General features: G+C 37.5%; 1 protein-coding gene across 6 annotated transcripts in view; it reads right to left on the bottom strand.

The window, feature by feature from the left end:
* The window catches only part of PCGF3 (polycomb group ring finger 3), a 291,744-nt gene that overhangs the window by 253,107 nt on the left and 12,123 nt on the right, over window positions 1-26,514 (bottom strand). For 2 of the 6 annotated variants that reach the window (XM_066339188.1, XM_066339189.1), the window contains exons 2-4: window positions 13,182-13,224; window positions 5,853-5,970; window positions 304-400 (exon numbers count right to left, since the gene is read on the bottom strand). In XM_066339188.1, the coding sequence (XP_066195285.1) occupies window positions 304-400; window positions 5,853-5,961 (206 nt within the window). In that variant the 5' untranslated portion in view covers window positions 5,962-5,970; window positions 13,182-13,224. Of the gene's footprint in view, window positions 1-303; window positions 401-5,852; window positions 5,986-8,654; window positions 8,830-13,181; window positions 13,225-26,514 lie in introns of those variants that run through there. The other 4 variants (XR_010745803.1, XM_066339187.1, XM_066339191.1 and 1 more) reach the window with 3 other exon arrangements.

Below are 26,514 nucleotides of genomic sequence, written 5' to 3'. Positions count from 1 at the left end.
TTACAACCCAAGCATACAAAATGAGAAATTACTAAATCCCATTAAAAATCACGCAGAATTTTTTAAACATTTAAGTGTATAGTTTGCTTGTTTTCAAGTCTGTAACAAGCTGCAATGGTAAGGCCTTGCAAATTCACAGCACAAGTTTAATCCTTTATCTCCTCCTCAATCTCCTTCAAACTTCTTTTTAAATGTTTAACATGCTGATAAGCAAGAAGGAAAATTTTGGGAGAAGCTGTACTGTATCAAAGGGTTCGAACCAGTCTAGAGCGAAGCTACTTGAACTTCTGTTTTCATACTTACCCAATATATTGTAATGGGTGGCTCTGATGTATAACAATTCTACAGGTTGGACAGGTATTGTTTTCCTCCAAGTATTTCACTAGGCAGCTTCTACAGACTAGTAACAAAGACATTCACAATTAAAAAGGAACAAAAGTAGCATATAAAAGTAGCATAATAAAAGTCTGGCTTTATATAGTCACAGAATGCAGATTACCGAAATTTACATTAAGTTCATTTTTTCACATCATATATGCATGATGTCCAATCTTGCAGAATACAGTTTCCAGTACCTTTCACTAATTTTCTTTATACAGGGAAGGGATGATCTAGAATTAAAGTATCCACACTTATCAAAAATCTTCTTAACATAGCACACAACAAAGATTTTCACTTTGAAATTTACGAGAACAACAATTTCTAGTAGGTCAACATTCAGTTTGCATGGATGACATTACAGGAACTATTTGCCATTAAGATACTCAACAAAACGTATTTCCTTTAACCATGGCCACATGCAAAACAAATGTGCATGGTGGCATTAAGCCAACACAAAAAAAAAAAATTCCAAAGCAGGAAAGCGGATATCTAGGTGTTATTTTAATTCTAACTTTCACAGAGTACACTACAGAAAAAAAGTACATTGTCACAGACCCTCAGTAAAATGTCCTGCTGGGAGCTGCTAAAGCATTCATTCACTATTAATTGCCCACTGCTATATATATACACAATCACTCATTTCTTTCCAAAGTAAACTATTTATACACCGCTCTTCTTTGTCCTGCCCTGTCCTGGTTTAGAGCAAATTTGGGAGGAAACCTCCAAATGGGGTTCCTCTGGAGAGGAAACCCAAACAGCCCCTCCCCCCAGCTGGTCTGGGAAAGAACTTGCTCGGAGAAAAGTGGAAAAAACTATTTATTTGACAAACAAAATGCGCACAAGCATGAGGAATGAAAAAAATATGAAACAATAAAACCTCTTGCTGCTTCAAAGAGAGATGGCAAAAGTGAGGAAGTCCTTGCCAGGAGTTAGCTCAGCTCTCTCAGTCCCTTATCAGTCCCAGTCCCTTCAGTGTTGGAAAATGCTGAGGTCCAGGAGCCGGTGGGCCGCAGGTGCCAGATCCCAATCCTTCTCTGGGTTTTCAGTCCAGAGCAGATTTAAACAATCCCAAGAAAAAGGAAAAAAAAACAGTCCAGGAAGCTTCTTTGCCTCAGCTAGCTACACTAACTAAAAGGAAAAAAAACCCTCTCCCAGGTCACTGTCCGTGTATCCAATGAACACACAGTCCCGAGGAAGAGAAAAAGAAGAATGCAGAGGAGCGAACGCTGTTTTCAAAACAAACTGCTCACTTCTTTCCCTGCTTTGCTCTCAGAACCAGCCTTAAAGGTACAGAACACAACATACAGCACACACAGAACAGACAACTGGGAATACAGGCATCACAGTCACCCCGGGACATGCCCCAAAACAGTACTCATAAAATACACAAATACATGACTTCCTCACTCACTTGAAGTTACAATTCAAAAGGGTATGGAGAAAAGAAGGGGGGTTTACTTGAAGTGCACTAGTTCGTGTAGTGTTGGTATCAATGCACTTATCACACAAAATGAAAGGATTTCAGTAACTGTAGTGCCATCTACCTCTCATACAAGAAGACAGTACAATTACATAAGCACCTGTTAATTAAAAAACAACTAACAGCATTATAACTTTGCACTGTGCTTTGCATTTACACACCTAGGATGTAGCAGAGGTTAGACAAAGCCTCACAGCTATGCACATTAAGCACACATCTTACACAGCAGTTTGTTCCAACAGAGTGCCAGAACACAGTTGATCCATTTGCAGAAGTGAAGTCAAACTCCATTCCTACCAAGTCAATAAAAGCAGAATCTGACGGAGGAAGCAGGGACAGGTATCTTGGAAAGAGTATAGGGATGTTGCTAATTTGTGTGGGAAGGAGTCAGAAAGGCCAAATGACAGCTGAAGCTGAACTTGGCAAGGGATATGAAGAATTATAAAGGTTTCTACGAGTATGTCAGAAAAAGAAGGTCAAAGAACGTGTACCACCCTTGCCCAGATAAACATGACTGGCAAACCAGTAACAATGGACAAGAAGGTGGCTCAGGTACTCAATGTCTCTGCCTTAGTCTTCTCTATCAATTTCTCATTCCACAGCTCTCACATAGTTGAACAATAAAGAAGGCACTGGGGGGATAAAGTCCCTTCCACTGTATGAAAAGATCACTCATGAACACCAGGAAGATGAATACACCTAAGTCTCTGGGACCCAATGAGATGTGTCTTACTTAGTTGCCAAGCCACTGACAGTGGCAGTCCTGACAGGTGAAATCCCTGGTGATTAGAAAAAGGAAACATTGTTTCCACTTTTAGGAAGTGGTAGAATAGAAGAGACCTGGAAATCACAAACCTGTCCGCCTTGACTCTGTCCCTGGGAAGATCAGGGAGAAGATCTTCCTAGAAACTGTGCTAAGACACGTGGAAGACAAGGAGGTGAGTCCAGACAGCCATCAGAACTTCACCAAGGGCTCTGAGCAATTCAGTGCAGCTGGAAATGTCCCTGCCCATTGCAGTGGTGATGCATTAGGTGACTTTTTATAGGTCCCTTCCTACCCAAAGCATTCTGTGATTCTATGATAACTAAAACATCATCCCATGTCAGCACAGCACATCTTCCAGCCTGGACTAGGTAAACACTAACTCCTCCTAAAATGAATTGATCACAAGTTGGCTGATGTTCTGGCAGGTTTTAATCTGAACAAAGCACCAAAATAAACTCCACTAGATGGCTTAAGAAAGATGCTGCAGCAATCTAGATTCTTTTTTTCTGGGGTCAGGTTGCGATTAATAATCTCTCCTGAAACTGGAAGTCTTTGAAGTAATGGACAGACAACATGGAAATCATCCTATGGTCTGGAACAATAAATATTATTACTAGAATTTTCCATTACCTTGCTTTTCCAGTATCTCTGATCTCTGTCTACCCATATATGTGGTCACTGATTGTGGACATGAACTGAGCTGTACATTTTCTGACTTCTTGAACAGAGAGACTTCATCAGAACAGGAACAGGCAAGGCTAATGCTCACTATTTTTGTTTTAACAGTTTCACTTCTCTTGACTTCTTTCATTTCTGTATCTGGTTCAAGTCGACCTTTTATTATCCTGATGAATCCAGAAGACAATATCTTCCATAATGTGAAGTTTTCTTTTTCATAACATAGAAGGACAGCTTTCACATGTAAATAGTAACAGAACTGATATTACAAACACAAAGTTTAGCCAGACCTGCATATATTATCAAACTTAAAATTTTAATCAAGGAACAGATACAAAAAAAAAAGAAAAAAAAAACCCTAAAATTGTTACTACTAATGAAGTTTTTAGCAACTAACTTAAGAGGCCTACTTGCCACCCCCAAGCTAAAACCACAGCAGAGAAATAAGCAGGAAAAAAAACCAAAATGCACTTTGTTTACTCCTGAATTCAGTTTTACAAAATACTGCCCTGTTCCTCCAGAAGACTGGCCTTGATCCTCCAAATTATTTTCACTAAAGGACTCGAGAACTTAATTTACTACTGAAGAGCTTTTGAAGGCTGAAGATCAGGAAATTAGAGAAAAATTGAAAAGTTAAGAAAAATTTGCATTTCTGAGTAGAACAGAATGAAAATTTCAAGCTGGTATGATTTAAAAGAGAATTCACTATCTCAGCAGACAGGGTAATTTCATGATAGTTTTTGCAAGGATGGTTTTCTAGGAACATACATTATTAGCATTATCTTATAAAATACAAACAATGCCAATGTGTGAAGTTTTGTTAAAAAGACAGGACCCAGTGCCTCTTCCCACAAAGCTAACTTGACAGGGCAGAGCAAAGTAGTAATCATAAAATGTAAACTGTCAAAATAAGGGAGAAACAAGCAAAAAAAAAAAAAAAAAAAAAAAAAAAAAAAAAAAAAAAAAAAAGCCCCAGAAAAAGCAGCAGGAAAAGGTAGTAAGATGTATTCCCTGACTTTTGCAACAAACACTATAGTACTTGTGGATTAATCTACTTACTTCCTCCATACAAATATAAGAGGTGCAGGTATCAGCTGAGGGGTATTTGAGAGGTTTTACTTTTAAAGAACACTGAAAAATGATCTCTCTCTAGCTCTTTGTCAGCCATATTACGTTTTTATGATACTCATTTTGTATACATGCTCCTTACTGGCAGCAGTAAAGAAATTTGGGCACAACTAACTACAAGTCCAGCTCTGAAAATAACACTAAAGAAATTGAGATATGAAGCAAGAAGGCTCTGGAGAAACCTTAAAGCAGTCTTCCAAAAGTGGAAGGGCACTACAAGTGAAATAGAGAGGGACTTCATACAGGGGCTTGTGCTGACAGGACGAGGGGAAATGGCTTCAAACTGAAGGTGGATAGGTTCAGACTAGATATTAGAAAGAAATTCTTTACTGTGATGGTAACTGACACAGGTTGCCCAAAGAAGCTGTGGACGTCCCATACCTAGAAGCATTCAAGGCCAGGTTATATGGGGCTTTGAGCAATCTGATCCCATAGATGCTCACCCTGCCCATGGCTAGGGGATCAGACATAGATTTTAGAACCATTCTGTGGTTCTTGGAATCGTAGAAGAAGCCATTCTACAATCCTAGATTCTACGAGGATATCCAGAATGACATGAAGTGTCAAGTACAAGTACAACAAATTCATCAAGGCCGACAAACAGAGCTTCTAAACGGAATATAATAAAAAACATAATCACTGACAATCATGAGCATAGTCTTTCCCCTTTGTCAGATACATAAAGTGAAGATGTCTGCTGACACTTTTTGTTTTATGATGAAGATACACTCACCAAATAATTGCCTTCCAAGAAAATTTAGGACTAAGTCATTAAGCTAATTAAACAACATACTAGCTTTTTTTTCAGAATAAACATAAATATTGGGGCAGAACAATTTTAAAACATGGGATGTGTTGCAAGGTTCTAAATCATCCTTCGCTCACATGAAAGTAGAAATTAACGAAGTAACTTAACAATAAACAACTACTTTATCACAATGTTTTGGAATATAAACTTATGTCTAGGATACAATACAATGCACTTATTTTTTGTTGATAAACTACTCTGCTTTCTGCAGAGGAACAGGAGACAAAGAGACCTCTGAAAGGCTCCAGGTGGAGAACATATGCTACATCAGCTGTCACAGAAGAGAGAACTAGGTATTGTACGTTCCTTTAGCATGAAGACAGACTGCATTCTTGAATATTTACATTACCACTAATTGTATATGGCTTCAAGTTTATGCAGCACAGCTTTAATATCCCTTAATTTTCTTTGTCAAAAAGGCAAATCATCTGTTAAGGAAAAGCAGTCCAGTAAAAAACATGCTATTTGGGCTGATGCACAGTAGATATTTTAAATTTCAACTGAAAACCATTACAATATGTTGCATATGAAGCTTAAAAAAACCCAAAACAACAAACAGAAACAAACAAAAACCAAGCCAGCAACTTTAACTAAATTATGCTTCTACTTACAAGTATGCAAGCATTCTGTTACAGTAGTAGCATCAATCAGGTATCCATTGCACAGACGACAGGTTATATGGGCATTAATGTCCCAAAGCTTAATCTTCCTTGTTAGCATCTTTGGTGTCTGTAGAAGAGACATATCATAAAGTAACACAGCTGTAGCCATTTGGGAATAAATTATTAACTCGTGTTAACCCAGCTTCAGACTTTCGTAAAACATACGTGAATGTGTGCACAGTGGTGGCACTTTTATGTCACTTCACAGAAAGTAAACAATGCAAACCCTGCACAGTTTTGCAAGTCAGTACTGCAAGAGCATAGAAAATGGCCCTTCCAGTATGCTACTAGTAAGTTCCTTTACCAGCCAATGGACTCAGATTGAAGGTGAAACCCTACTATCCTGGTAACTTGTGCCATCATATTCTGTCTAGTAGTGACGGAAAACTCATGAAATATGGAGGGAGAAAAATCCTCAAAGTTATTTCAGGTTCAAAACTGTTTTGACAATTGAAAGTCAAAGCAACTGTTAGGTTTAACCACACTTTCAAGTGTTTGCCTTGTGTCACTATGTTAAAGCATAATTTTGAATCTATTTCTCAACAATGGCGCTGAAAAGTAAGAAATCCCTTTCATTTAAACACAAACTAATTAAAGACTACACTGCAGATTAAAATAATTTCATCAGCAGAGAGGCAGTTTCTTGTACTAAAACTTCAACTAGACATTCTTCCTTTCTTTTAAGCATGGGATGACATAAACATCTTAAAAAGAAAAAAAAAATTAGAAATCAAAAATGAAAAAGCTCTTTCTTTGCAGCAACCCCAATTGCTTAAAGAGAGAATACCACAAAGCCCATGTCTTTACAAATAAACTGTTATCTTTTAAATACAGCTGTGTTATATTCTTCAAAATATTTTGAAAATTGTACTGTTACCAGAATCTGACCAGCATTCCAGTTAATTAACCGAGCAGGCTATACTTGCTTACAACCTAATACATTTGGTTCTCACACTGCAGAAATTACACTGTTTTCCTTTAAAGTGATTTTGCTGTCCCTGGCTCACAAATACTGGTTTTCATCTAGCTCAGTTTGGAAAACAATTCAGAATTTGAATGGTGATACGTGCTCTTCAAGAGTCACATGGAAATACTGCAATAAGGTTTTCTAATCTTTAATTTTGGTACCTTTTTTTTCCCCATATGTTCAGTGAAGTGGTACTAAGAAAAAAGAACTACAAACTTCCACACCAATCTGAACTATTCCAGAGCAGCGAAGTTCCATATGTTCCACTATAAACTATGGAGAAACATATCCAACAACCAGTCCTTCAAATCTGCATTGTCCAATACAGAAAGGACTAGGAAGACTTCCAGGTCTCATGGTTATGAAGTAAATAACGGTGAAAAAATTAAAACTTATTTTATAGTAGTTGAGATTCAGTTATAAATCTAGTGATCTCCCATTACAGAATAAGAGAGTAGCTTGGTTTTGCAGTAGAAAAAATAGATGAGAACCTATACTCAGAAACTGAATTACTTTTCTAAACTAGAATTATTTTCAACTCTCTGAAAACCAAACACACATTAAATCCTTGCAAGTTAGCACATGAGGTCCTCAGTTAAACACTACTACATGAGGTATGCAGGTCTCTTGTGGTGCTGAGGAAGAGCTATTCAACACCACTCTTCAAGAAGAGTTCAAGGGATGGCATCAAACACCACTTAAATAGAAAGTGAGCACACTAAAAAGCACAATTAATGACAGGCAAAAGAGAAATTAGCCTGCACAAATCCCAAAAAAGGCAGAATCAATAAAACTCTAGTTAGTTATCTAGGCAGGAATTCAGAAGAAGGTGTTCAGGATAACCACAGGAAGAATCCAAGCAGTACTAAGCCAGAAGAGCCAAAGTCTTAACACCAAAAGCTGAAGCAAACAAGTTGTTAATTTTATAGAATAGAAGTTACAGTTTTTCCTCATGACAGTACAGATAAACACTACCACTACAGGAACCATCAACAAACAACAAAAAAATTCAGATGGGGTATAATATTACGAGAACAGTAACTGAACCATACAACAAAGGCAAAAATAATACAAAATAGTAATAAAGCTCATTGTGCCAGGGAAAAAACACCATAAAAGGATAGCAAGAATAATACACACTTTTCCAACTTAATAGGAAAAATGTAACACGCATTTTCGCACTGGAAAATGAGTACCTTCCAAAACATCAAGAGCAAGCCTATCAAATCAACCTTACAAAAATTTCATACACTTTTCTAGGAGGACAGAAAGTCTCTATCAGTAGATGTTTAAAGGACTGAAAATAGGAACTATTGGAAGAAGCAACAGAAAGGTAACAGGTATTTCCAGGGCACTAGACACCTCAGTTTCAGAAGGTGATAAAACCTCCAGTAGATTTCTTCAGAACACCTGGCCCATGCTGCTTTCTTTCAGCTACTAAAACAGGAAAAGGATCTCTTCTCCACTCATGCAGAGATCCAGACATGTTTGCTTCCACACATCTTGAATCTCCAATAAACAATGCAACTTCTAAGGTCTGTGAGCAAGCTATCAGTGTCAGGCTTCACTTAAGCCTGCGTTTTGTACAGCTGTGACCCATGTTCTATAGACTTGGGAAAAAGAACTTAGAATGCCTCTCTTGCTTTTCAAAATAGTTAACCAGTTACAAAAAGAGCATCTACTAAAAATTAAAAAATTAATAAAAAGAAAATCTTCAAAAGGCCAGATCAGTTCATATCTATTTAGAAAGGTAGAGAGAAGCTCACAAAAAAATGGCGTATTACCAAGATGTCAGCTCAGTCAGATAACATAAATACTCAGACTTTGCAGAAAACTTGAATAGCTTCCTAGAGGGAAATAGAAAGAAAATTTTAGCAGAACTAATGACACATACAAAGAAAAAATAGAGACACTAATGTTACAACCGCATATAAGAAATTAAATTCACTAATCACAGCAACTAATTAAAAACATAAATTAATTCCACATTATGTAAAGTAATTCCACACTTATCACCTGCCTGTTTTGTATCACTTTAGGGAGATGTAAATAATATAATTGCAGATTTTGTAATAAACTATTTTTTTTCTCATAATTATTGCATTTGAAGATGATACACAGTGATACTTGCAAGTACAAAGCTAAGCTACCACTCACAATGCTTAAGAAGAAACTCTCCATGTGGACAGGTGGCTAATACAGGATGTCTTTCATGCTCCTATCTGGGACGCATTAACTATCAACTCAGAAGGGGTACTAGGCTACTTGAACCACACATCTGCTCTTGGGAAGGCATCCCAAGGTACCCATGTTTCTACAGCCTACTGCCAAACCAAAAAATTTAAGCACCACTTTTATCATACAAGACAGCCAAGTTATCACCCCACCAAAAAATCCCATACCAAACACTTATTTTAAGTAATCATATATAATCTGAAGTACACTGTTGCAGGAGAAAAAAAAATGGAGATTAGAAGCAAGCAGAATGTACAAAATACTCCCCAGATGTCAATGCTGACAAGTATATCATAATTGATATGCCAAGTCCTATTTCTGTGTTATCTCAACCCCAGCTTGTTATAAAGACTACCCACTAGCTTAACATTCAGAGTACAGAAAGTAATTAAAAAGCTATTCCTCAAATATTTAAGACTTTAAATCAATCTAATCACCCTGAAAATTTCAATTTATTTGAAATTATCTAATATGTTACATTGAGTTTATCAAACAAGCAACTGAAGACTGAGTTAGTTTTTCTTAACTGCCGGCCTCCCATGAACGGAAGATGACATTTCTCTTGACAAAATCTCAGTGTCCTTCAGTAGTCACAGCATCTGTTTTTGTTATTATGTAGACTCTCAAGAAGCTACTTTTAGTGTATTAGCATGTAGTAAGGTAAAGAAGCAAAGCATGCTTGTCAGGTGCTGGATTCCTCTCAAGTATTCTGAATAAAGTGACATCCCTCTGCTTAGGCTACTGACAGCTTCTGCACATGCAATTAATCCATGCCAGTAACCTCATACAGACTGGAACTAAACACAAAGACTACACAACATCCAAAACATCAAGATGATGTTTTGATCTGACTAAGAATCACACAATCCATTTTTCTACTTTCCAGACAAATCCAGGTCTCCTTTAAACACCTTCCCTTTTAAAAAGGGGCGTTTTTTCAAATCTGAATTCCAGGTGATCTTTCACAGACCTCATCTTCCCATCTCTCAAACAGTTATATGCTGAAAAGAAGTTAAAATGAATTCATATACCTCCAAAACAAGTAACCTAACCTCAAAAACAAAAACCACAGAAGTCTAAATACACAGTCCCAAGAAACCGTGAAGCTTAAAAGCACAAACAGATACCTGGATAACACACTGAGCCACTTGGTCTGACCTCAGTTTGCTTTGAGCAGCTGGATTATTTAGAATATCCTGAGTTGGAAGATACCAATGGAATTGTCAAGTCCAAATCCTGCCCTGCACAGGACATCCCTAACAATCACACCATGTGCGTGAGAGTATTGTCCAAACACTTTTTGAGCTCTGTCAAGCTTGGTGCTGTGACCACTTTCCTGGGGAGCCTGTTCCAGTGCCCAACCACCCTCCGAGGAAAGAACTTTTCCCCAACAGCTAACCTAAATCTACCCTGACACAGGTCATGCCATTCCCTCAAGTCCTATTACAGGTACCCATATTACATGATCTCCTAACGTCTTTTCTAACCTGAATTATCATGCAATTTGATGAACTTACAGCCTCAGCCTATTCATGTAACAAACAAGTTGAACTTCTTATTATATTGACTGATCTTAAGCTGCTGATGACCATTGGACAATCATAATCACAGAGACACCAACTCAATGAAGTTAGCATGAGTTCAACTGGGTAAAACTGGCTGCTCTAAAAAGAAAACACACAGAATCAGGTTGACATTAGAGTCACACACACTGGCTTGAAGCAGTAAGAGGAGATGATAGGTTTACTTTTCCAAAGCACAACCTAGGTAGGGTGATACCTTCTTGCCTAAAAATATATTAAAAAAATCAGATCAAAACCGTATCTCTCAACTGACTTTTTTTCTTTAACAGAGATTCACTAGACTGCGCAGGAGTTAGTAAGAATAGCAAGCCTGTAATAGAGACTATTTACATTTGCCTTGTTTCGTAATGTGACCCATCACTCACTGTAGAAGATGAATGCTCAAGAGCTTCTAAATCTTTCACAGTATCACAGCCAAGTTCAGAAGCAGAAGTTTCACAAAAATCTACCGTTCTATATAAAACCGGGTAAATTTAGAGGACAGACCAGATTCTAAACATTTATAGTGTAATTTTCCAAACTTAATAGCTCATTTGAATGCTGCAAACCTCAGGTTCCCTCTAAACCCTCACAGCAGTAAGCAGACAACAGAAAATACCATACCTCAATTTAGTTTTTAGAAAGCCGAAGCCAAGAAAGGCAAATCTCTGTAACACAGAAATTCTTTTGTTCTTCTAAATTAAATTGATAGTTTTTCTGAGATTTACCTGCTCAAATAATAACCTATGACAGCAAACAGTATCAAACTTTAAGAACTGTGGGTAACTTCAAAACTTTCAATCCACTGACTGAACTGTGACATTTGATTTAAAAAATGTAAAGTCTTTTTTGTACTTAGTCAGCAAATGAGCACTGGAGCTAAACCACAGTTCTCCTCCCTCAAAACCATGTTGCTGGAACAGTAAGAAGTTGCTCCTCAGTTCTATAATCACAAAACTCTTCTCAACTCACCAACCAACCAACCAACACAAGACAAGACAAAAACCAAACCCCAAACCAAAACAAACAAAAAAGCAAAACAAAAACAACAAGAAGAAATGAAACAACCCCCTCATACAAAAAAGACAGAATACACCAACCTGAGTCTCAACTGTTTTTACAGGAAATGTAAAATTCATAGAAAGTGTCCCTTCAGCGTATTACACAGATTCATAGGATAATGTTATGTCTATAATGAAGTAACCTCTCCAAGCTGCTCTAGTCCAACCTCGCACTCAAAGCAGGCCCACTTAAATTGAGTTACAGTGGGCTATTCCTGCTTCACTTAGAAAATGCTCAATAATGGAGATTCCACAGCCTCTCTGGGCAACCTGTTCCAGGACTGACCACCCTCACCAGCAGAAAATGCTCCTACTGTCTCAAAGGAATCTCCTGCATTACAACTTGGCACAATGCCTCTCATCCTACAAGAGTGCACTTCCAAGAGCTGTGCAGTACCCTCATCTTGATTTCTGTCCACAGGCTGTGTTGAAAATGACAGCAACATCTTCTCCAATTCTCAGCATCACTTTCTTTAGGACTTCTGCAAATACTGTGTAAAAAAGTGCAACACTGAAATCTTACACAATAGCTGAAGAGCTAGTCTTAACCCACATTGTAAGTACTTCACCCTGGTTATTATTCTGGAGGCAGAACAAATCAGCACTGCACTGCTTTAGAGAAACAGGAAGACCTCCGAAGTGCTTAAAAAAGAACTGAGAGATCCTGTTTTAAAAAGTTACGAAAATACTCACACCTGTCTTTCTCTTACAGAGACAAAGCCCACTTTTCTAAGATACGTCACTATATCTGCTTGAAATGGATTGGCCAGAAAAAAATCCATTTTGAAGAGACTGTTTTCTTAACAGCTGCCAAGCAATGAATTATTCAGTAACAACACAACAACGGAAAGAGAAGAGACTTTTTCAGTGCTGGAATGTGAAACCCCAAACAAACATAGAAAATATTCCAAACCTTCAGCTAACAAGAAAAAAGATGATGTGCAAAAAGATTAGTATTTCTTCATCTTCGTTCCAGCTGATACTATTTTAAACCACACTGTTGGCACTGTGTCAGCCTCTCACTGTCTGGAAGTCTTACAAAACACCAAAAAGGGAGTGAGGACATTTACAAAATCTGAACTATATTCTCAATTAAAAACCAAGCAAACAAACAAACCCCCCACACGCACAGAGACAGGAGAGGCTGGAAGGGGATATGCACATTTCAGAAAGTCAAGTCATTTTTTTTGTGCTACATCTACTTCGCCCACTAAGGCAATATTGTCTTAAGATGATCAAGCAATTACAGGCCTCTCTACAAAAATTTTGTCACTGGTAAGAGAAGCCTGCATATCATGGTATAAGCTTTCACATTTCAGAAAGATGTCAGCACTGAAACTACTATTCATGCAAGATTACAAAGAGGATCAGCAGAGAGACTCCTCAGAAGTACAGCCTTATCATTTATATAGAAACCAGTCCAGAAGAATACTTTGGCCTACATGAGGCATACCTCTTAAAACAGCATTTCTTTTCAGAGTCTGCCATCCAGAGACCTGAAAAGACAGAAAAATAGTCTGAAAGTTAACATCCAAAATTCCCCAAAATACCACTGCCACAAAGAAATACTCAGCTTACTAAATTCACCTAAGTATTTAGGTACCTCTGCTAATTTAAGAGTCATTTAGGTATTTAGGTACCTCTACTAATTTAACAGTGGGGTAGAAGCACTTGTAAGCCAGAGAAGGCAAAAGAAAATGATCCTCAGGAAAAAGGAAGAAAAAGATTTACCACAGTCTCCTACTAGACAAGGAAAATTGCTCAAAAAAGAAGTCCTAACAGGTCCTGCTAACATGTGATGGAAAAATCAAAAGAAATTCATTATCTCCAAAAATGACAGGGAAAATAACCAAATAAATAGCAGAATCCTTGAACAACAACCTATGGACTAGAAAGTCAGTAAGAAAAGAAAATATTTTGAATTGAAGATGCACATTTGGATGAGCAGCATTCTCAGTTTTCAAGCTAAATCTAATTCACACTTCCATCACAATGCAGGTAAAGTGTTGTATGCTCAGAGATTATGAAGAGACACAAGCACAGAATTTGTCTTTTTCAACGAGCTGGATTGCAACAAAAACAGTCTGTTATTCTGATCAGTCACAATAGAAAGACAGCAGTTGTTAATGACTGAATAGACTCTCTGTTCCATAAGAAAATTTATTTAAAAGTAACTTATTAATATAATATGCTGACCTGCAACAGATGAAGAATAACAGCTAAATAAAATTAATTAAAAAGCCTCACCAGCTTAAAATAAAGTTCCTTCCTCTTTTGTAAGTTTTTCCATTGTAGGGTAAAATACTTATCAGTCATAAATTTACTTCAAGAGAACTGGAGAAGCATTCATAGTCTTACTTCCATTGTCAATATAGCCTGTACAGTATTCGGAAGAATGATATTACCTCAGGTAAGCAACTTAAGATGCAGGACATGATTTCAACAGATGGAAGGACTAAGAAAACAGTGTTGTGGTTGCTTTGGCTTCAGATACAAGATTTTTTTATTTCAACTGTTGTCAGATGTATGTTATTGAACTTTTACTTTGAAACAATATATAAGCGACTTATAAAAGAGAACAGTGACTTCAAATACTAGCAGTGAGAAATTTGTGCTGGGTTTAGCAAAATGCAGTAACAGAAGATAACTCGTCTTTCAAACTGAGTTTTAAAATATTGTAAGCTCCAATAAAACTCTTTCATGTTGTGTTTGCAAAGCACTGTTTCATAAAAGAAACTCCTGGAAACAAACCTTTTTCTTCAACAGAAAGAAATAGATTTAAGATTTAAATTTGCTGTAGCAAGCATAGTTACGAGAACAGGCACAGATTTTTATGACTTAATTCAAGAGAATAATTACATGCTAAGGCAGAAAATACACCCATGTACTTTCTTTAGTATCATGCCAGCAATTTTTCACATCTCAGTGGAATTCCTGGGAATGTTCTAACACCACCAGATGGCATCAGCACTCTACCTTCAATTGAACAGGTAGCTATATCTTAATAACTGAACACAGAATAAAAACACCAGGACAGCTCTGAAACAGAAAAAAAAAAAAATTAAAACACCACATTCACCAGCAGTCTCACGATGGAGACTTCTAGTTCCTCCTGTGTCCCTGGCAGCTGTCCAGACCCACTTGGTCACCCCAACAGTCAGCTCCTCCCACCTCCCCTTTACAGACACACACGTGTCCATGCTGGCAAGCCTGGCTGATTTGTCAGCAGCACTCACTCACTTTACTGTAATTGCTGGTACCATAGACTATGGATTCAGCCAAGCACATCACTAAACCATGCCCCTTAGTGCCACATCTACACATCTTTTAAGTATCTTCAGGGTTCCAACAGTGCCCTGGACAGCCTGGTTTAATGCCTGACCGCTATTCCAGCACAGAAATTTTTCCAAATATCCAGTCTAAACATCATCTGGCATAGTTTTGAGGCTACTTCCTCTTTTTGTATCACTTGCTTCTTGGGAGAAGAGACTGACCCCCACATGGCTACAGACTCCTCTCAGGTAGAGAGTAAGGTTTCCCCAAGCCTTCTTTTCTCCAGACTAAACAACCACAGCTCCCTCAGCTGCTCTTCACAGGATTTCACCATCTCCTTTGCCCTTCTCTGTACTTGCTCCAGCACCTCTGACTACCTCTGTCATCAGGGGCCCAGAACTAGACACAGAACTCCAAGTGCAGCCTCACCAGTGACAAGTATAGGCTGACGATCACTGCCCTGGTCCCACTGGCCACACCATTGCTGATAAAGGCCAGGATGCCACCAGCCTTCTTGCCCACTTGTGCACACTGCTGGCTCATGTTCAGCTGCTGTCACCAGTACCCCGAGGTCTTTTACTGATGGCAAGTTCTCCTGCCACTCTGCCCTCAACCTGTAGCACTGCAGGGGGTTGTTTTGATCCAAGGGCAGGACATAGCACTGAGCCTTGTTCAGTGTCATACCACTAGCCTCAGCGTATCAATCCATCCTGTCCCGACAACCCTGTAGAGTCTTTCTGCCCACCAAATCAACACTCCCACCCAACCTGGTGTCATCTGCAGGCGTACTGAACTAGCACACTGGTACGGGTTGTTGATACAAACATTAAGTAGAAACGGCCACAGTACTGAGCCCTTGAGAACATCACCTGTGACCAATGGCCAGCTGGATTTAATTCCATTCCCCACCAGTCCCTAGGCTTGGCCATCCAGATAGCTTCTTACCCAGCAAAGACTGCACTTGTCTGAGCCATGAGCAGCCAGTTTCAACAGAAGACGGTAGGAAACAGTGCCAAAGGCTCTACTAAAGTTCATATAAACAAGATGAGCCCTTCCCTCATTCACTAAGCGGGTCACCTTGTCACTGAAGGAGATCAGGTCAGTCAATCAAGACTAAAAACTAGGTCAATACAAGGCCTATATAAAAGTTGTCAGAATGCATTAACCTTTCATGAAATGACTAGGAAGAAAATCACCATGCCCTCCTACCCCAAGCTAACATCCACATGTATTTTGTTTTTATGTATGACAATACTTGGCAAAGACAAGGTGGGTGGGGATGCTGGGACATTTCACTGTTCCTTAATAAACCAAGAATTTTCTTTAGCAGGGATAACTTTGTAAAATGCAGGAAACTTATGGATTTCCTCCCAGTAACTTGTATTATTGCACGCTTGTGTCAGAGGTACTGCCTCCAAGAACAATGCTTACTAAACACATTCACAAATGCTGAGAACACAACTAGGCAAAAGGGAAGATGATAGGATAAAAAAAACTGGAGCAGTACTTAAAGCTCTAGACTATCACATTTTTCTCCCTGAAATATTCCCCAAGTCTAAGTTTATTGGTTTCAAGCACACTTTAGAGGAAATCACAAAAGAGTAAAGAAAACCCAAAAAAAACAATGAAGACAAAAACCCCACCTTATTTTGCACACAGCAAGTAAAAGCATCCTCCATAAAGACATTAAATTTCGTAATTTATACAAGAGCATTACTATTGCCACAAGCATATTGGAGAAAAATTTTTAAAAAGCCAAAGCTTATGATCTTAGGTTTAAAGCAAGTGACTGTGTGAGTTGGTAACTGAAAAGGCTGTTTAGATTTTGTTATTTGCTTTCTTCATTTCTAGTCCTGGTTCTGCAACTAAACACAAGGAAAACTTTTTTTTCTCCCTCCCTGCGACAGCTAGCAACCCAAATAAGCTCTATTTATAGAAGAACACTTCAGTAGTAAAATTTTCTATACATATGAAATAAAACTTGATCTTCAATATTGCTACCCAAGAGGCTGATTCAGTGATGAGCTTTATACTAGACAGGTTTTTAGTCTAGAAGTTTTTACTACTCACTAGCCAATTCACATTTCACATTCATGATCAAAAGACAAAGAGCTGACAAGTCAACTAAAAGCACAAATAATGGGATCTTTAGCCAACTTACTTGTAATTCAGTTAGCCATGTTATTTTAGAGAACTTTAATCACGATTAATGCTGATGTCAGTTATGAAGCAATACAAAACAAAGAAGTCTTTGATATCATACCACTTTCATGAAAACATCCTTGAAAATGACCATGTAGTATTTATTTCTTTGATCTATTACACCAAAGAGAACCCGGCTCTTTTTTTGAGGAGACTCGACTAACTGGTTAAAGAGAAACTACTTGGGGTAGTTTCTACTAATCCACATCACTGCTAGTAGTTGTATTAAGGTGGTTTAAGAAATCTTCATCCCCAAGCAAAACACATTCACTCTTACGCAGATTTCATTCATTTAAATGTAAAACAAAAGACAACACTGATAATAAATATGTAAAAACTGACAAAAATGTTTGAGATAAAGTAGAAGCAATAATCAGGACATAGTAGCATTAAATCTACCCATCTAATCTTTATTCATGTCACATACTTTCTTTTATGGTACAGTGAGATGATGATCTATCTGGTACTTCTCCCTCAAACCCGTGTTTCTGTCCAGAGGAAATGAAATAGGCCCTGCAGTAAATTGTCAAAACAGCAAAGATATTCAAAATTCCTGTCTCACATGTCATTACTGAAAGGCATAATAAAGAAAAGAAGGATTTCATTAAGGCAGGAAAATAGCAATGAAGTTGAAGTGATTGAGTGACTCAATACTGCGTCCCACACCCCTTCACAGAAATTTTGGTAACATTTTCTGTCAATTCAATTTGAAGAATGAAATGATGAACATAAAACACCACCTCCTCCCAGCTGAAACAGGAATTAACTTTCTTAGAAATTCTGTAAGACATAAGTACTATTAAAATGTTAAAACATACTGAACATAAACTTAATTCCCCAAACACAAAGCTATCAACATAAACAACAACAAGAAGAGCCATTCAATCTTAGTTTGGCAAATATCTTAAAAATCTCATTTACTAGACATGTGTTTAATACCAGGGTTGAACACAATGACATTTTGATATAAAGTTTTATTTCAGTATTTTCTCTTATACATTACTTAGATTTAGAGTCTTTATTAAAATTAACTGACTGCCTTAGACTCCTGAACTCTGAAGCAACCTGTTAAATTTAGCTAAAAAATGGTTGCAAAACTGATCCATCAATTTGTTTGCAGCCAAAGAGATAAACATACCAAAATCATCAAAGTTAGTGTTCTTGAAATTTTCAACTGGTAGCAGATTCTTATAAAGCAACCAAATTAAGAAAAATACACTGAAAATCAAGTAAGTAACCATGATTCTTCTAATAAAATCTACTAAAGACAATAAATACCTATTCTACAGAAGAATGTCAAGACTAGAGAGTTGTAACAGAAAGTTTTTACTTTAAAAACACATCTACATCTTCACTAATAGTAACAGAACTTCAAAGAAAAAAGACTTAACCCCTGCACCGAGATTCATATTCCATTTTCAATAGATATTGAGTTTCATTAAGATTCATTATAGATTTTTTCATTATAGACGCCAAGACTTAGCAGTGTAAAAACCCCACATAGAAAGATGAATAGTGCCTTCCATCCAAACATGTGAAAGCACAGGCTTCAAACATTAACAATATTTACTGCAGCCATACAGTATAAAATGTAACAATATTTACTAAACAGATAGAGACTAATCCAAAATGTATCATGGGCCAACTTAAATAGCTACAGTCTGCCTTAAGGGCAATGTTGTAAGCCACTAAGTAAAACATCTTCTGAAATAATGTTAAATTCTAGATGAGCACCTTAACAACGTGTGAAACTTGACCAAGCATCAGAATAGAGTATGAGTTAAAAAATGCCATTGTCATTCCTATATTCACCTATCACATCCTGGTCTGAGAGGGCTGTATGACTGTTACTTACAAGATAAGGAGAAAACAGAAACAGATATTTAAATTAAATATACACTGCAAAGAAACCACATGTGTGAAAACTATGTTTAGGTGGGCTTTAAAAAAGTGTTCCAAACTATCTGTAATACTCTTATTCTTCAGATAATGTAGAAATGTAATCAGGCACCTCATTTGTTCCTTTAAAGACAGCAGGAGAGTGAAGTTAACTAAATGATCCAGACAGTGTTTCAGGCTTTATACAGATGGAACCTTTGATACAGCAAGGTCACAGCAAACACAGGAAAATGACAATAAATGTGTTTTTTCTTCTCAGTATGCCAGCTGCAGAAAAACAAATGCAAACGGTGTCAATCCTCAACACCAACTTGCAGCACAACCATTATTAAACACCTTCCATAAAGTCCACCTGTAACCTCTACAAACCTTTATTACAGAAGCCTTCTACAGAGCTTTGTTGCAGGACAACATCATGAGGAAAGAAAATGAAAGTGCATTTAAAATGTACAAATGGAAATTCAGTGGAGCAGAGACATATAAGCACCCTGCTTCTCTACAGGAAGTTGTAGACAGATTTTGGCATTAGCTACCTTCAGCTCTGAAGGCAAAAGCATACACACTGTGAAGAAATTGAAGACTAAGGTTTTCCTGACATCAAGCACTGATGATTAAAAACTGTCTTATATTAATATGCATAAAGCACCAATACTAAATCAGAGCTGGCATTTTAAAAGGTTCTGTTTAGGAAGAAGAGCCATGAGAGTGAAAAATAAGAGATTTTTAAAGTAAGGAACAAGTACATACACACTAAACGCAACAACCTGGCCTACTTACTTGATTGCTTCCCACCTACCATCACAACTGTCAGCCCCAGTGTGTTATTCCCCATATCCTTCCTCCTCCACTTTTTCCACTGCCTCGACATTTCTTAGAGTCAGACAAGGGATAAATATGTATTACATCCACCCAAGACATACTGGAAGTGTTATTATGGAAGAGATCACATTCCCATAGTTCATCAATAGGAAGGCAACAGATGGCAGGCACTTCTTATCAGAAATAAAACATGATAATGAACATAAAGTAATGCATTATATGATAATTTTTTATATGTACTTTCCTTTTTCTTTCAGAGTATTAACTTAAAAAGCAAGTGCAGTTATAGCATTTTTACTCGAGCTTGTAAGTTACAATACAAATTTCACTATAAAATAATCTTATCTTAAAATCAATATTCAGAATTTATTGAAACTAATCCAAAGACTGCAGTTGTTATGAAAGAAAAAGTATTTTTAAAGAAGACAAAATAAAGGGCTGACTACCAGCAAAAAACCTCATCCTAGAGAAAGAAACATTAATTATAAAGACCATGTATTCCTATAGCTAGCCAAAAATGTACAAAACACAAGACCAATCCAATTCTCAGAGTACTTTCAGACTGGCTATTTTTTTTTTATTATTTTACTGAAGTGTATTATGATACTAGGGTTTGGAATACTGTTTGTTTATATAGTGGTTCACTATTTTGTGTCCAAGTAGTCATCTCAAAAGCAGCATGCTACAGTCAGTGTTCCTAAATTTTATTGGTCCGTATGTATTAATATCATAAAGCTAGACTGTAAACCTCAATAAAGGCAGTAAAAAGGTGACTAAACTCTTCAAGGTTTCATGAATGACATTTAAAACAGCAGTAAGCATACTACCAGAAAAATACAGGAATATTTAGTATTGTGAATTCCTGTAATTTAAAAATGCGTTTTCAACACCAACATTTTCATCAGGCACTAGGAAGCAAATGGCTAGCCAGCCAAACTTCAGATGCAAGATACTGAACTGCATTAGTATGAAACCCTAATCACTGGGGTGAGATTTACAAGCTTTTGAACTAGTACTGAATTTCTGTATCTTGGAGGAAAAGTATCTGGCAAAAAGATCTGCAATGAGCAGCAGTGTATCTGCAAACTCAGAGTGAGAGCATATGAGGTGGCCCTACTGCAACAGCTCAAAAATTTCTAAGTTCTGTTGTACCTGCTGTGCCAGCTGCTGAGGGAAACGTAATTCTTCCATTTTCAGCTTCAGCCCTCCACATCATTCACTCCTTCTAAACCCTGAGACAAGTAATGAAGTAGGCAGAGCAGGAGTCAGCAGCACAAAACCAGAGAGAAAGAAAGGGCAAGACAAAAAGGTTTTGAAAACAACAAGACATCTTTAAAACTTGGTGTCTTGTACTGGTTTTGGCTGTGCTTTTACTCAGTATCACTGAAATTAGGGATGTGTACTTAACTATAATGTCAGTTCTTTCACTACTAAGCCCATTTAGAAAGAGGATGAAATTTTATTACCAAGAATTTTATGCTGCCCTTTTATACACCCCTATAGACTGAGTACCATCTAGAGGACAAAAAAAAGGTATTAAATATAAAAAGTCACAGGACAAGGAATTATTCTTCGTAACTTTTGCGCTCATCTGTTAATAGTGAGAGCATGGTTTCTAAAACTCACTTTTGTCACATGCAAACACCTATGGTTTGTGCCTAGCCATTATCTTGCCCTCCAGAGAAACCATTTTGACATGGTTGTTTTCACTGACAGCAAGTATTCAATGTATCTATATGAAACCATGTTAAGGTAATGTAAGCCATTCCCATTTCATTCTGGTAAGGCTTAGACAGCTGAAGCATAAACAGAGAAGAACTACAACAGGAAAATGAGGAAACATTACCTCAAAGCAGATGTTTCAGCCAGTAATAGAAAACCTAAGAGAATCTCATGCATGTGTAATATAATTCAACTAGAAAAGGTGATTTAATGTTTTCAAAGTTCTAAAATATCATGAAGTTATTCTATGTTTTTCTTTTGGGAGATTTTTTAAAAAATCAAATGGACTTACTGCTGTATCTGTGGTTTACTGTATGCGCAAAAAGTCCTATATAGACTAAAGAATACATTTAAAATACTTAATGAAACCTTTGCTTAGAAAAACTTTTATAAATTACATTGTCAGTAAAATTCTATGCAAGAAAAACATTTTGTTGCAGTTTACATTAGAAAACATGTTTTCTTAACTGACATCTCGCTTGCCTTGATTAGCAGAACTAGAATGTCACCACTGTACTGTTCAAAGCACCTCCTAATAGAGCCACATTAAAACAGTATCTTCCAGAGAGGTAGTGCTATTTCAAAGCTTAGAGATACTTTGGGAATGACTCAAATATATGGATGGTCTTCTGCTGGATTGCTAAATTCACTTATTCACAGGAAGGTTAACGGAGAACTTGAGAATGCTCAAGCAAAGAGGATGCACTGCACAGTGAAAACCGAAATTTGTTTGGCAGCAGAACACCACTAGCTTGGCTCCACAGTCTCTGAAACCACTTCCTTCAAAACTCTTAATTTAGCTGCTTTCCAGACCCTTTGTCCAATTAAAATATGCTTCAGACCATGAGATGCTCATGACAAGGTCTTGACACAATACTCAAAACAAAGTAACAAATACAAGGACACAGAAAAATATCTGGGCAACAACAGATAAAATTCTTTACAAGACAGCTTGAATAAAAACATCTGTCCCATAAGATTTTATCCTACTAAATACTTTCCAACTTCTGACAAAGAAACACTGATTTAATTACTTTCAAATTACTCTTTACATTCTGCTATTTCCTTTTTTGGTGTTGAGGTCATTTCCAATCAACATGCATTTACAAGCATGGATAAAACTAAGAAGTGCTCTTAAAATGTCAAAGTTCTGAAGGTCTTAAAATGTTATAAAAGCAAAGTATTATTGCAGAAGTGAACTTATTTTCTGTTATGAACAGCACTATGACCTTCTCTAAATAAAATCTGGGCCATTATCAGAATTCAAAATCACTGCTAGAGGCAGGAGGCTTTTGAAGAAAAGATTACTCTTGAGTGCTATGCCAGATCAAGTCTTGACAAAAATGTACGGAGACATTTGTCTTACACTGGAAGAATACATTCCAACATTCTACTTCTTGAGAATTTAGAAATGTAAACTGCAAGTCATTAAAAAAGCACTTTGTTTCAAACAGATCAGGAGACCAAGAGATCCTTGACTTCTTGAATTAAAACTGAGTTCAAAACCAGGCCTGGATCTCATGAAGAAAAAAATCTTCAGTGAGATTTTATTACCTAATTTTGCATCACTTTTTGAATGTTTAATATCCATGCACTTCAGAGAAGTAATTTAAGGTCATAACCACAGCTGAAACAGACTGTAACATTCATTATGAAGACCTCTGCAGAAGAGATGGACAACTCAAAGTAACAAATTACTTTCAGTTGTCGTTTCAATCTGATGGTGTACATTTGAACTGATTGCTCTGATTCCATGCAGACAAGAAAAACAGGGCTAGAAAGAAGCAAGAGGCCTTATGGATCTGTCCTATCAACTCCTTAAAATCTTTAAACATTGGTGATCTTTCCCTTCCTCATTCCACTTATACATGTATGTTTTAACTTTCATTGTTGAAAAATCCTAATCATATAATAAAATCATCTAGTTACCTAAAAAAATAAATGCAATTCTATAATCCCAGAAATCAACCACTTATGAACAAAGACAAGAAAAACATGTAGCCCTAGCTAGTAACTGTATGATAACCTGAGTATTAGGATTTTTATATATTTCATCAAGTCTCTATCAGAAACAATGATTTTCTCTATGAATTGTTTCTGAAAAAGAAAGGCAGAATCTTCATATAACTGTCCTAAGACAATTCCTCCTGGTATCTATTAAAAGGCCCTTAAAAATTCAGGTTTTCAGTCACCTGACTCCACTAACTGGTCCAGGTACACTGGCAGACCAGTAAAAGAGTAGCTGCTAAAATGGAAATCTGTAGTGAGAAGCCAGAAGCTATCAGCTGGTAAGAAGTAGAACAGTGCTACAATTCAGCTGAAGGCATGTTTTACCAACAATCATATTTTTATTTTCCCATGTAGATTAAACTCAGATAGCAGCACCTGATTGTTAATTAATCTAAAGAAAGATTTGAAAGGGCCTGAGAAACTACATATCCTTCGGTTAAAAAAATTAAGTGACTAAAGCTTGAACTTCACTGATCTGTCCAATAATTGCCTCTGCGCTGCTACAGCACATGACAAGAAAATGTTGCTAGAATTCCTCCATGGTTAGCAGGTATTCTGGAGTCTTTCTCAATTCAAATGTACATACAGTAAATTACATAAAATTTGCTATCCATGTACCATATAATTCAATTTATAAAGGAGCCTTACAAAATTGTTCTTTTGTTCCTGAAAGCCTGGGAGGACTCTAAGATGCACTCTGTTCATACACTTCTCCCATTATTCTGACATTCAGTTCTTTCAGATATAAATTGCAGCAATGATACAACACATTCAGTCTCCTTGGAACTCTTGCTGCTGCAGCTTTTTTACCCCAGACACAATCCTCACATCTGGAAATGTGAAAACAAACCTGATAGTTTGCATTATTTATTTCATATTAAGTACTACAGCAGCATTTTAACCAATAGAGCACAAAAGCTGTTTTCCTTTCCACCTACAGCTGTTCAGTCCTCCATTTCTTTCAGCATTTAATTCCCTCAATTCTTAACTTGAAGTCTTGAAACTTTGGTTTTGAAAATATTTTTCATCTTTTTTCCTCTCTCAAAACAAACATAATTGTTAAAGTGATGTCAGGCTCAGTATATTAAGTGAGAGAGAAGAAAGACTAAGAAGGGAAACATTTGGCATGATGGCATTTGTCTTCCCAAGCGATAGTTAAAAGTGATGGGGCCCTGCTCCTGGAGACAGCTGAACAACACCCCATGTGTAGCAGTGAATTTGTTTTCTTGTTTTCTCTGCTTCTGTGCACAGCTTTTGTTTTCCCTGTTAAACTGTCATTATCTAAACCCATGAGGTTTTTTAGAATACACCGTCTTGATTCTCTCCTCCCTCCTTCTCTGGAGGAGTGAGTGAAGGACTGTGTGGGGCTTGGTTAAACCGTGACAGTCTTTTTTTTGCACCAGACATGAGGCACAAAGGATTCAAGATAATGAGACATTCCACTGGGACATATTAGATTGAATATATAGCTGTTAGTACTGTTCAGCTGGTAAAACAGCAGCTGCCTATGCTTGCCGTGGGGCTTGCTTTCCTGATGTGTTTTAAGTGGCTAGTGCTTGCTGGTACTCACTTTTTGCTTTCGCTTCTTTCTGTAACGCAGCACTGCTTCTCACCTCACTGAATTGTGCCTAGGAACACTTTGGTAACACCACATCAATATGCCCAGCCTGGCAGATGGTCAGCGTAGTGCCACTGTTCTGACAGTCTGAAGTTGAGGTGAAGAAACTGATGCATGAATGCTTCCATGGCGGAGGAGACTGATCCACCTGCAGCCCGTGTAGAATCCCCTGCTAGAGCAGGCAGATGCCTTAAGGAGGCTGTGACCTTGTAAGAAGCCCATGCTGGAGCAGGTTTGCTGGCAGGACCTGTGATTCCACAGAGGACTCTCATTTCATCAGTTTATGAACAACTGCTGCCCATAGCAAGGACCCACACTGGACAAGTTCAAGGACAACTGTTTCCCATTAGTGGGGGCCCACACAGGATTTGGAGAAGCAGAGTCCTTTGCAGCCTGTGGTAAAGACCATGGTGAAGCAGGCTGTGGCCCTGCAGCCTCGGAAGGACTACAATGTGGACTCCACTAACAGTGGACTCTAACAGGAAGCTCTTGCTGCAGCCAAGCCGGGGACAAGAATAGGAGTTCACTGCAATATTACATCCTATAAAACCAAAAGGATCAGGTGTGGAGATAACAATAGATGTATCATTGAATCGTTGTAATCCATTATCTGAGTTGCAAATTACAGGAATAAATAGAACAGAAACTACTCAAAGCAATGGAGGAAAAACTTTTCAAGAAGTTCAAGCACAGCAGTGACACAATCTGAACTGGCTTTGGTGCCCAGTAATTGCATGCAACACATCCCCTCTCCTGTCCTGAGTGACTACCATAACAGATGGAGCCCAAAGGTATGGACTAAATTAATTCAATGGATGGATATATCATGGACATTTTGCAGGGGGGGTCCACAGACCACAGGAATGATATCTGGGTATTTTATAAAAGAGTGGAAAGGGGAATGGTGGTTAATGAGCTTGTATTGAATAGGGTGGGACCTGAGCACGATGTAAATGGTATGGAATAAGGGGTGGAATCTGCTGGTTTGAATAGGACAGAGCCAATTCTCCTCCCAGTGGCTAGTATGGGGCTGTGTTTTTGATGTGCGCTGAATAGTGTTCATGTTTACAGGAATCTGCTTGGCTGCTCGCTGGAGTTAAACTACAAGAGGCTTTTCTGTGTTATTTACAAAGACTGGAAGATTTCTCCTTGTTAAATATATGCTAGAATACACTATTAAAAGCTTCCCTTTTTTAACAAGCAGACCTACAAATAATTTTAATGATATGTTAACCCATTAACA

The sequence above is a fragment of the Sylvia atricapilla genome, chromosome Z (assembly GCF_009819655.1).
Source record: "Sylvia atricapilla isolate bSylAtr1 chromosome Z, bSylAtr1.pri, whole genome shotgun sequence".
Classification (NCBI taxonomy): domain Eukaryota; kingdom Metazoa; phylum Chordata; class Aves; order Passeriformes; family Sylviidae; genus Sylvia; species Sylvia atricapilla.
Note: the sequence above shows the minus strand (reverse complement) of the source record. Positions and strands in the feature narration are given on the sequence as shown.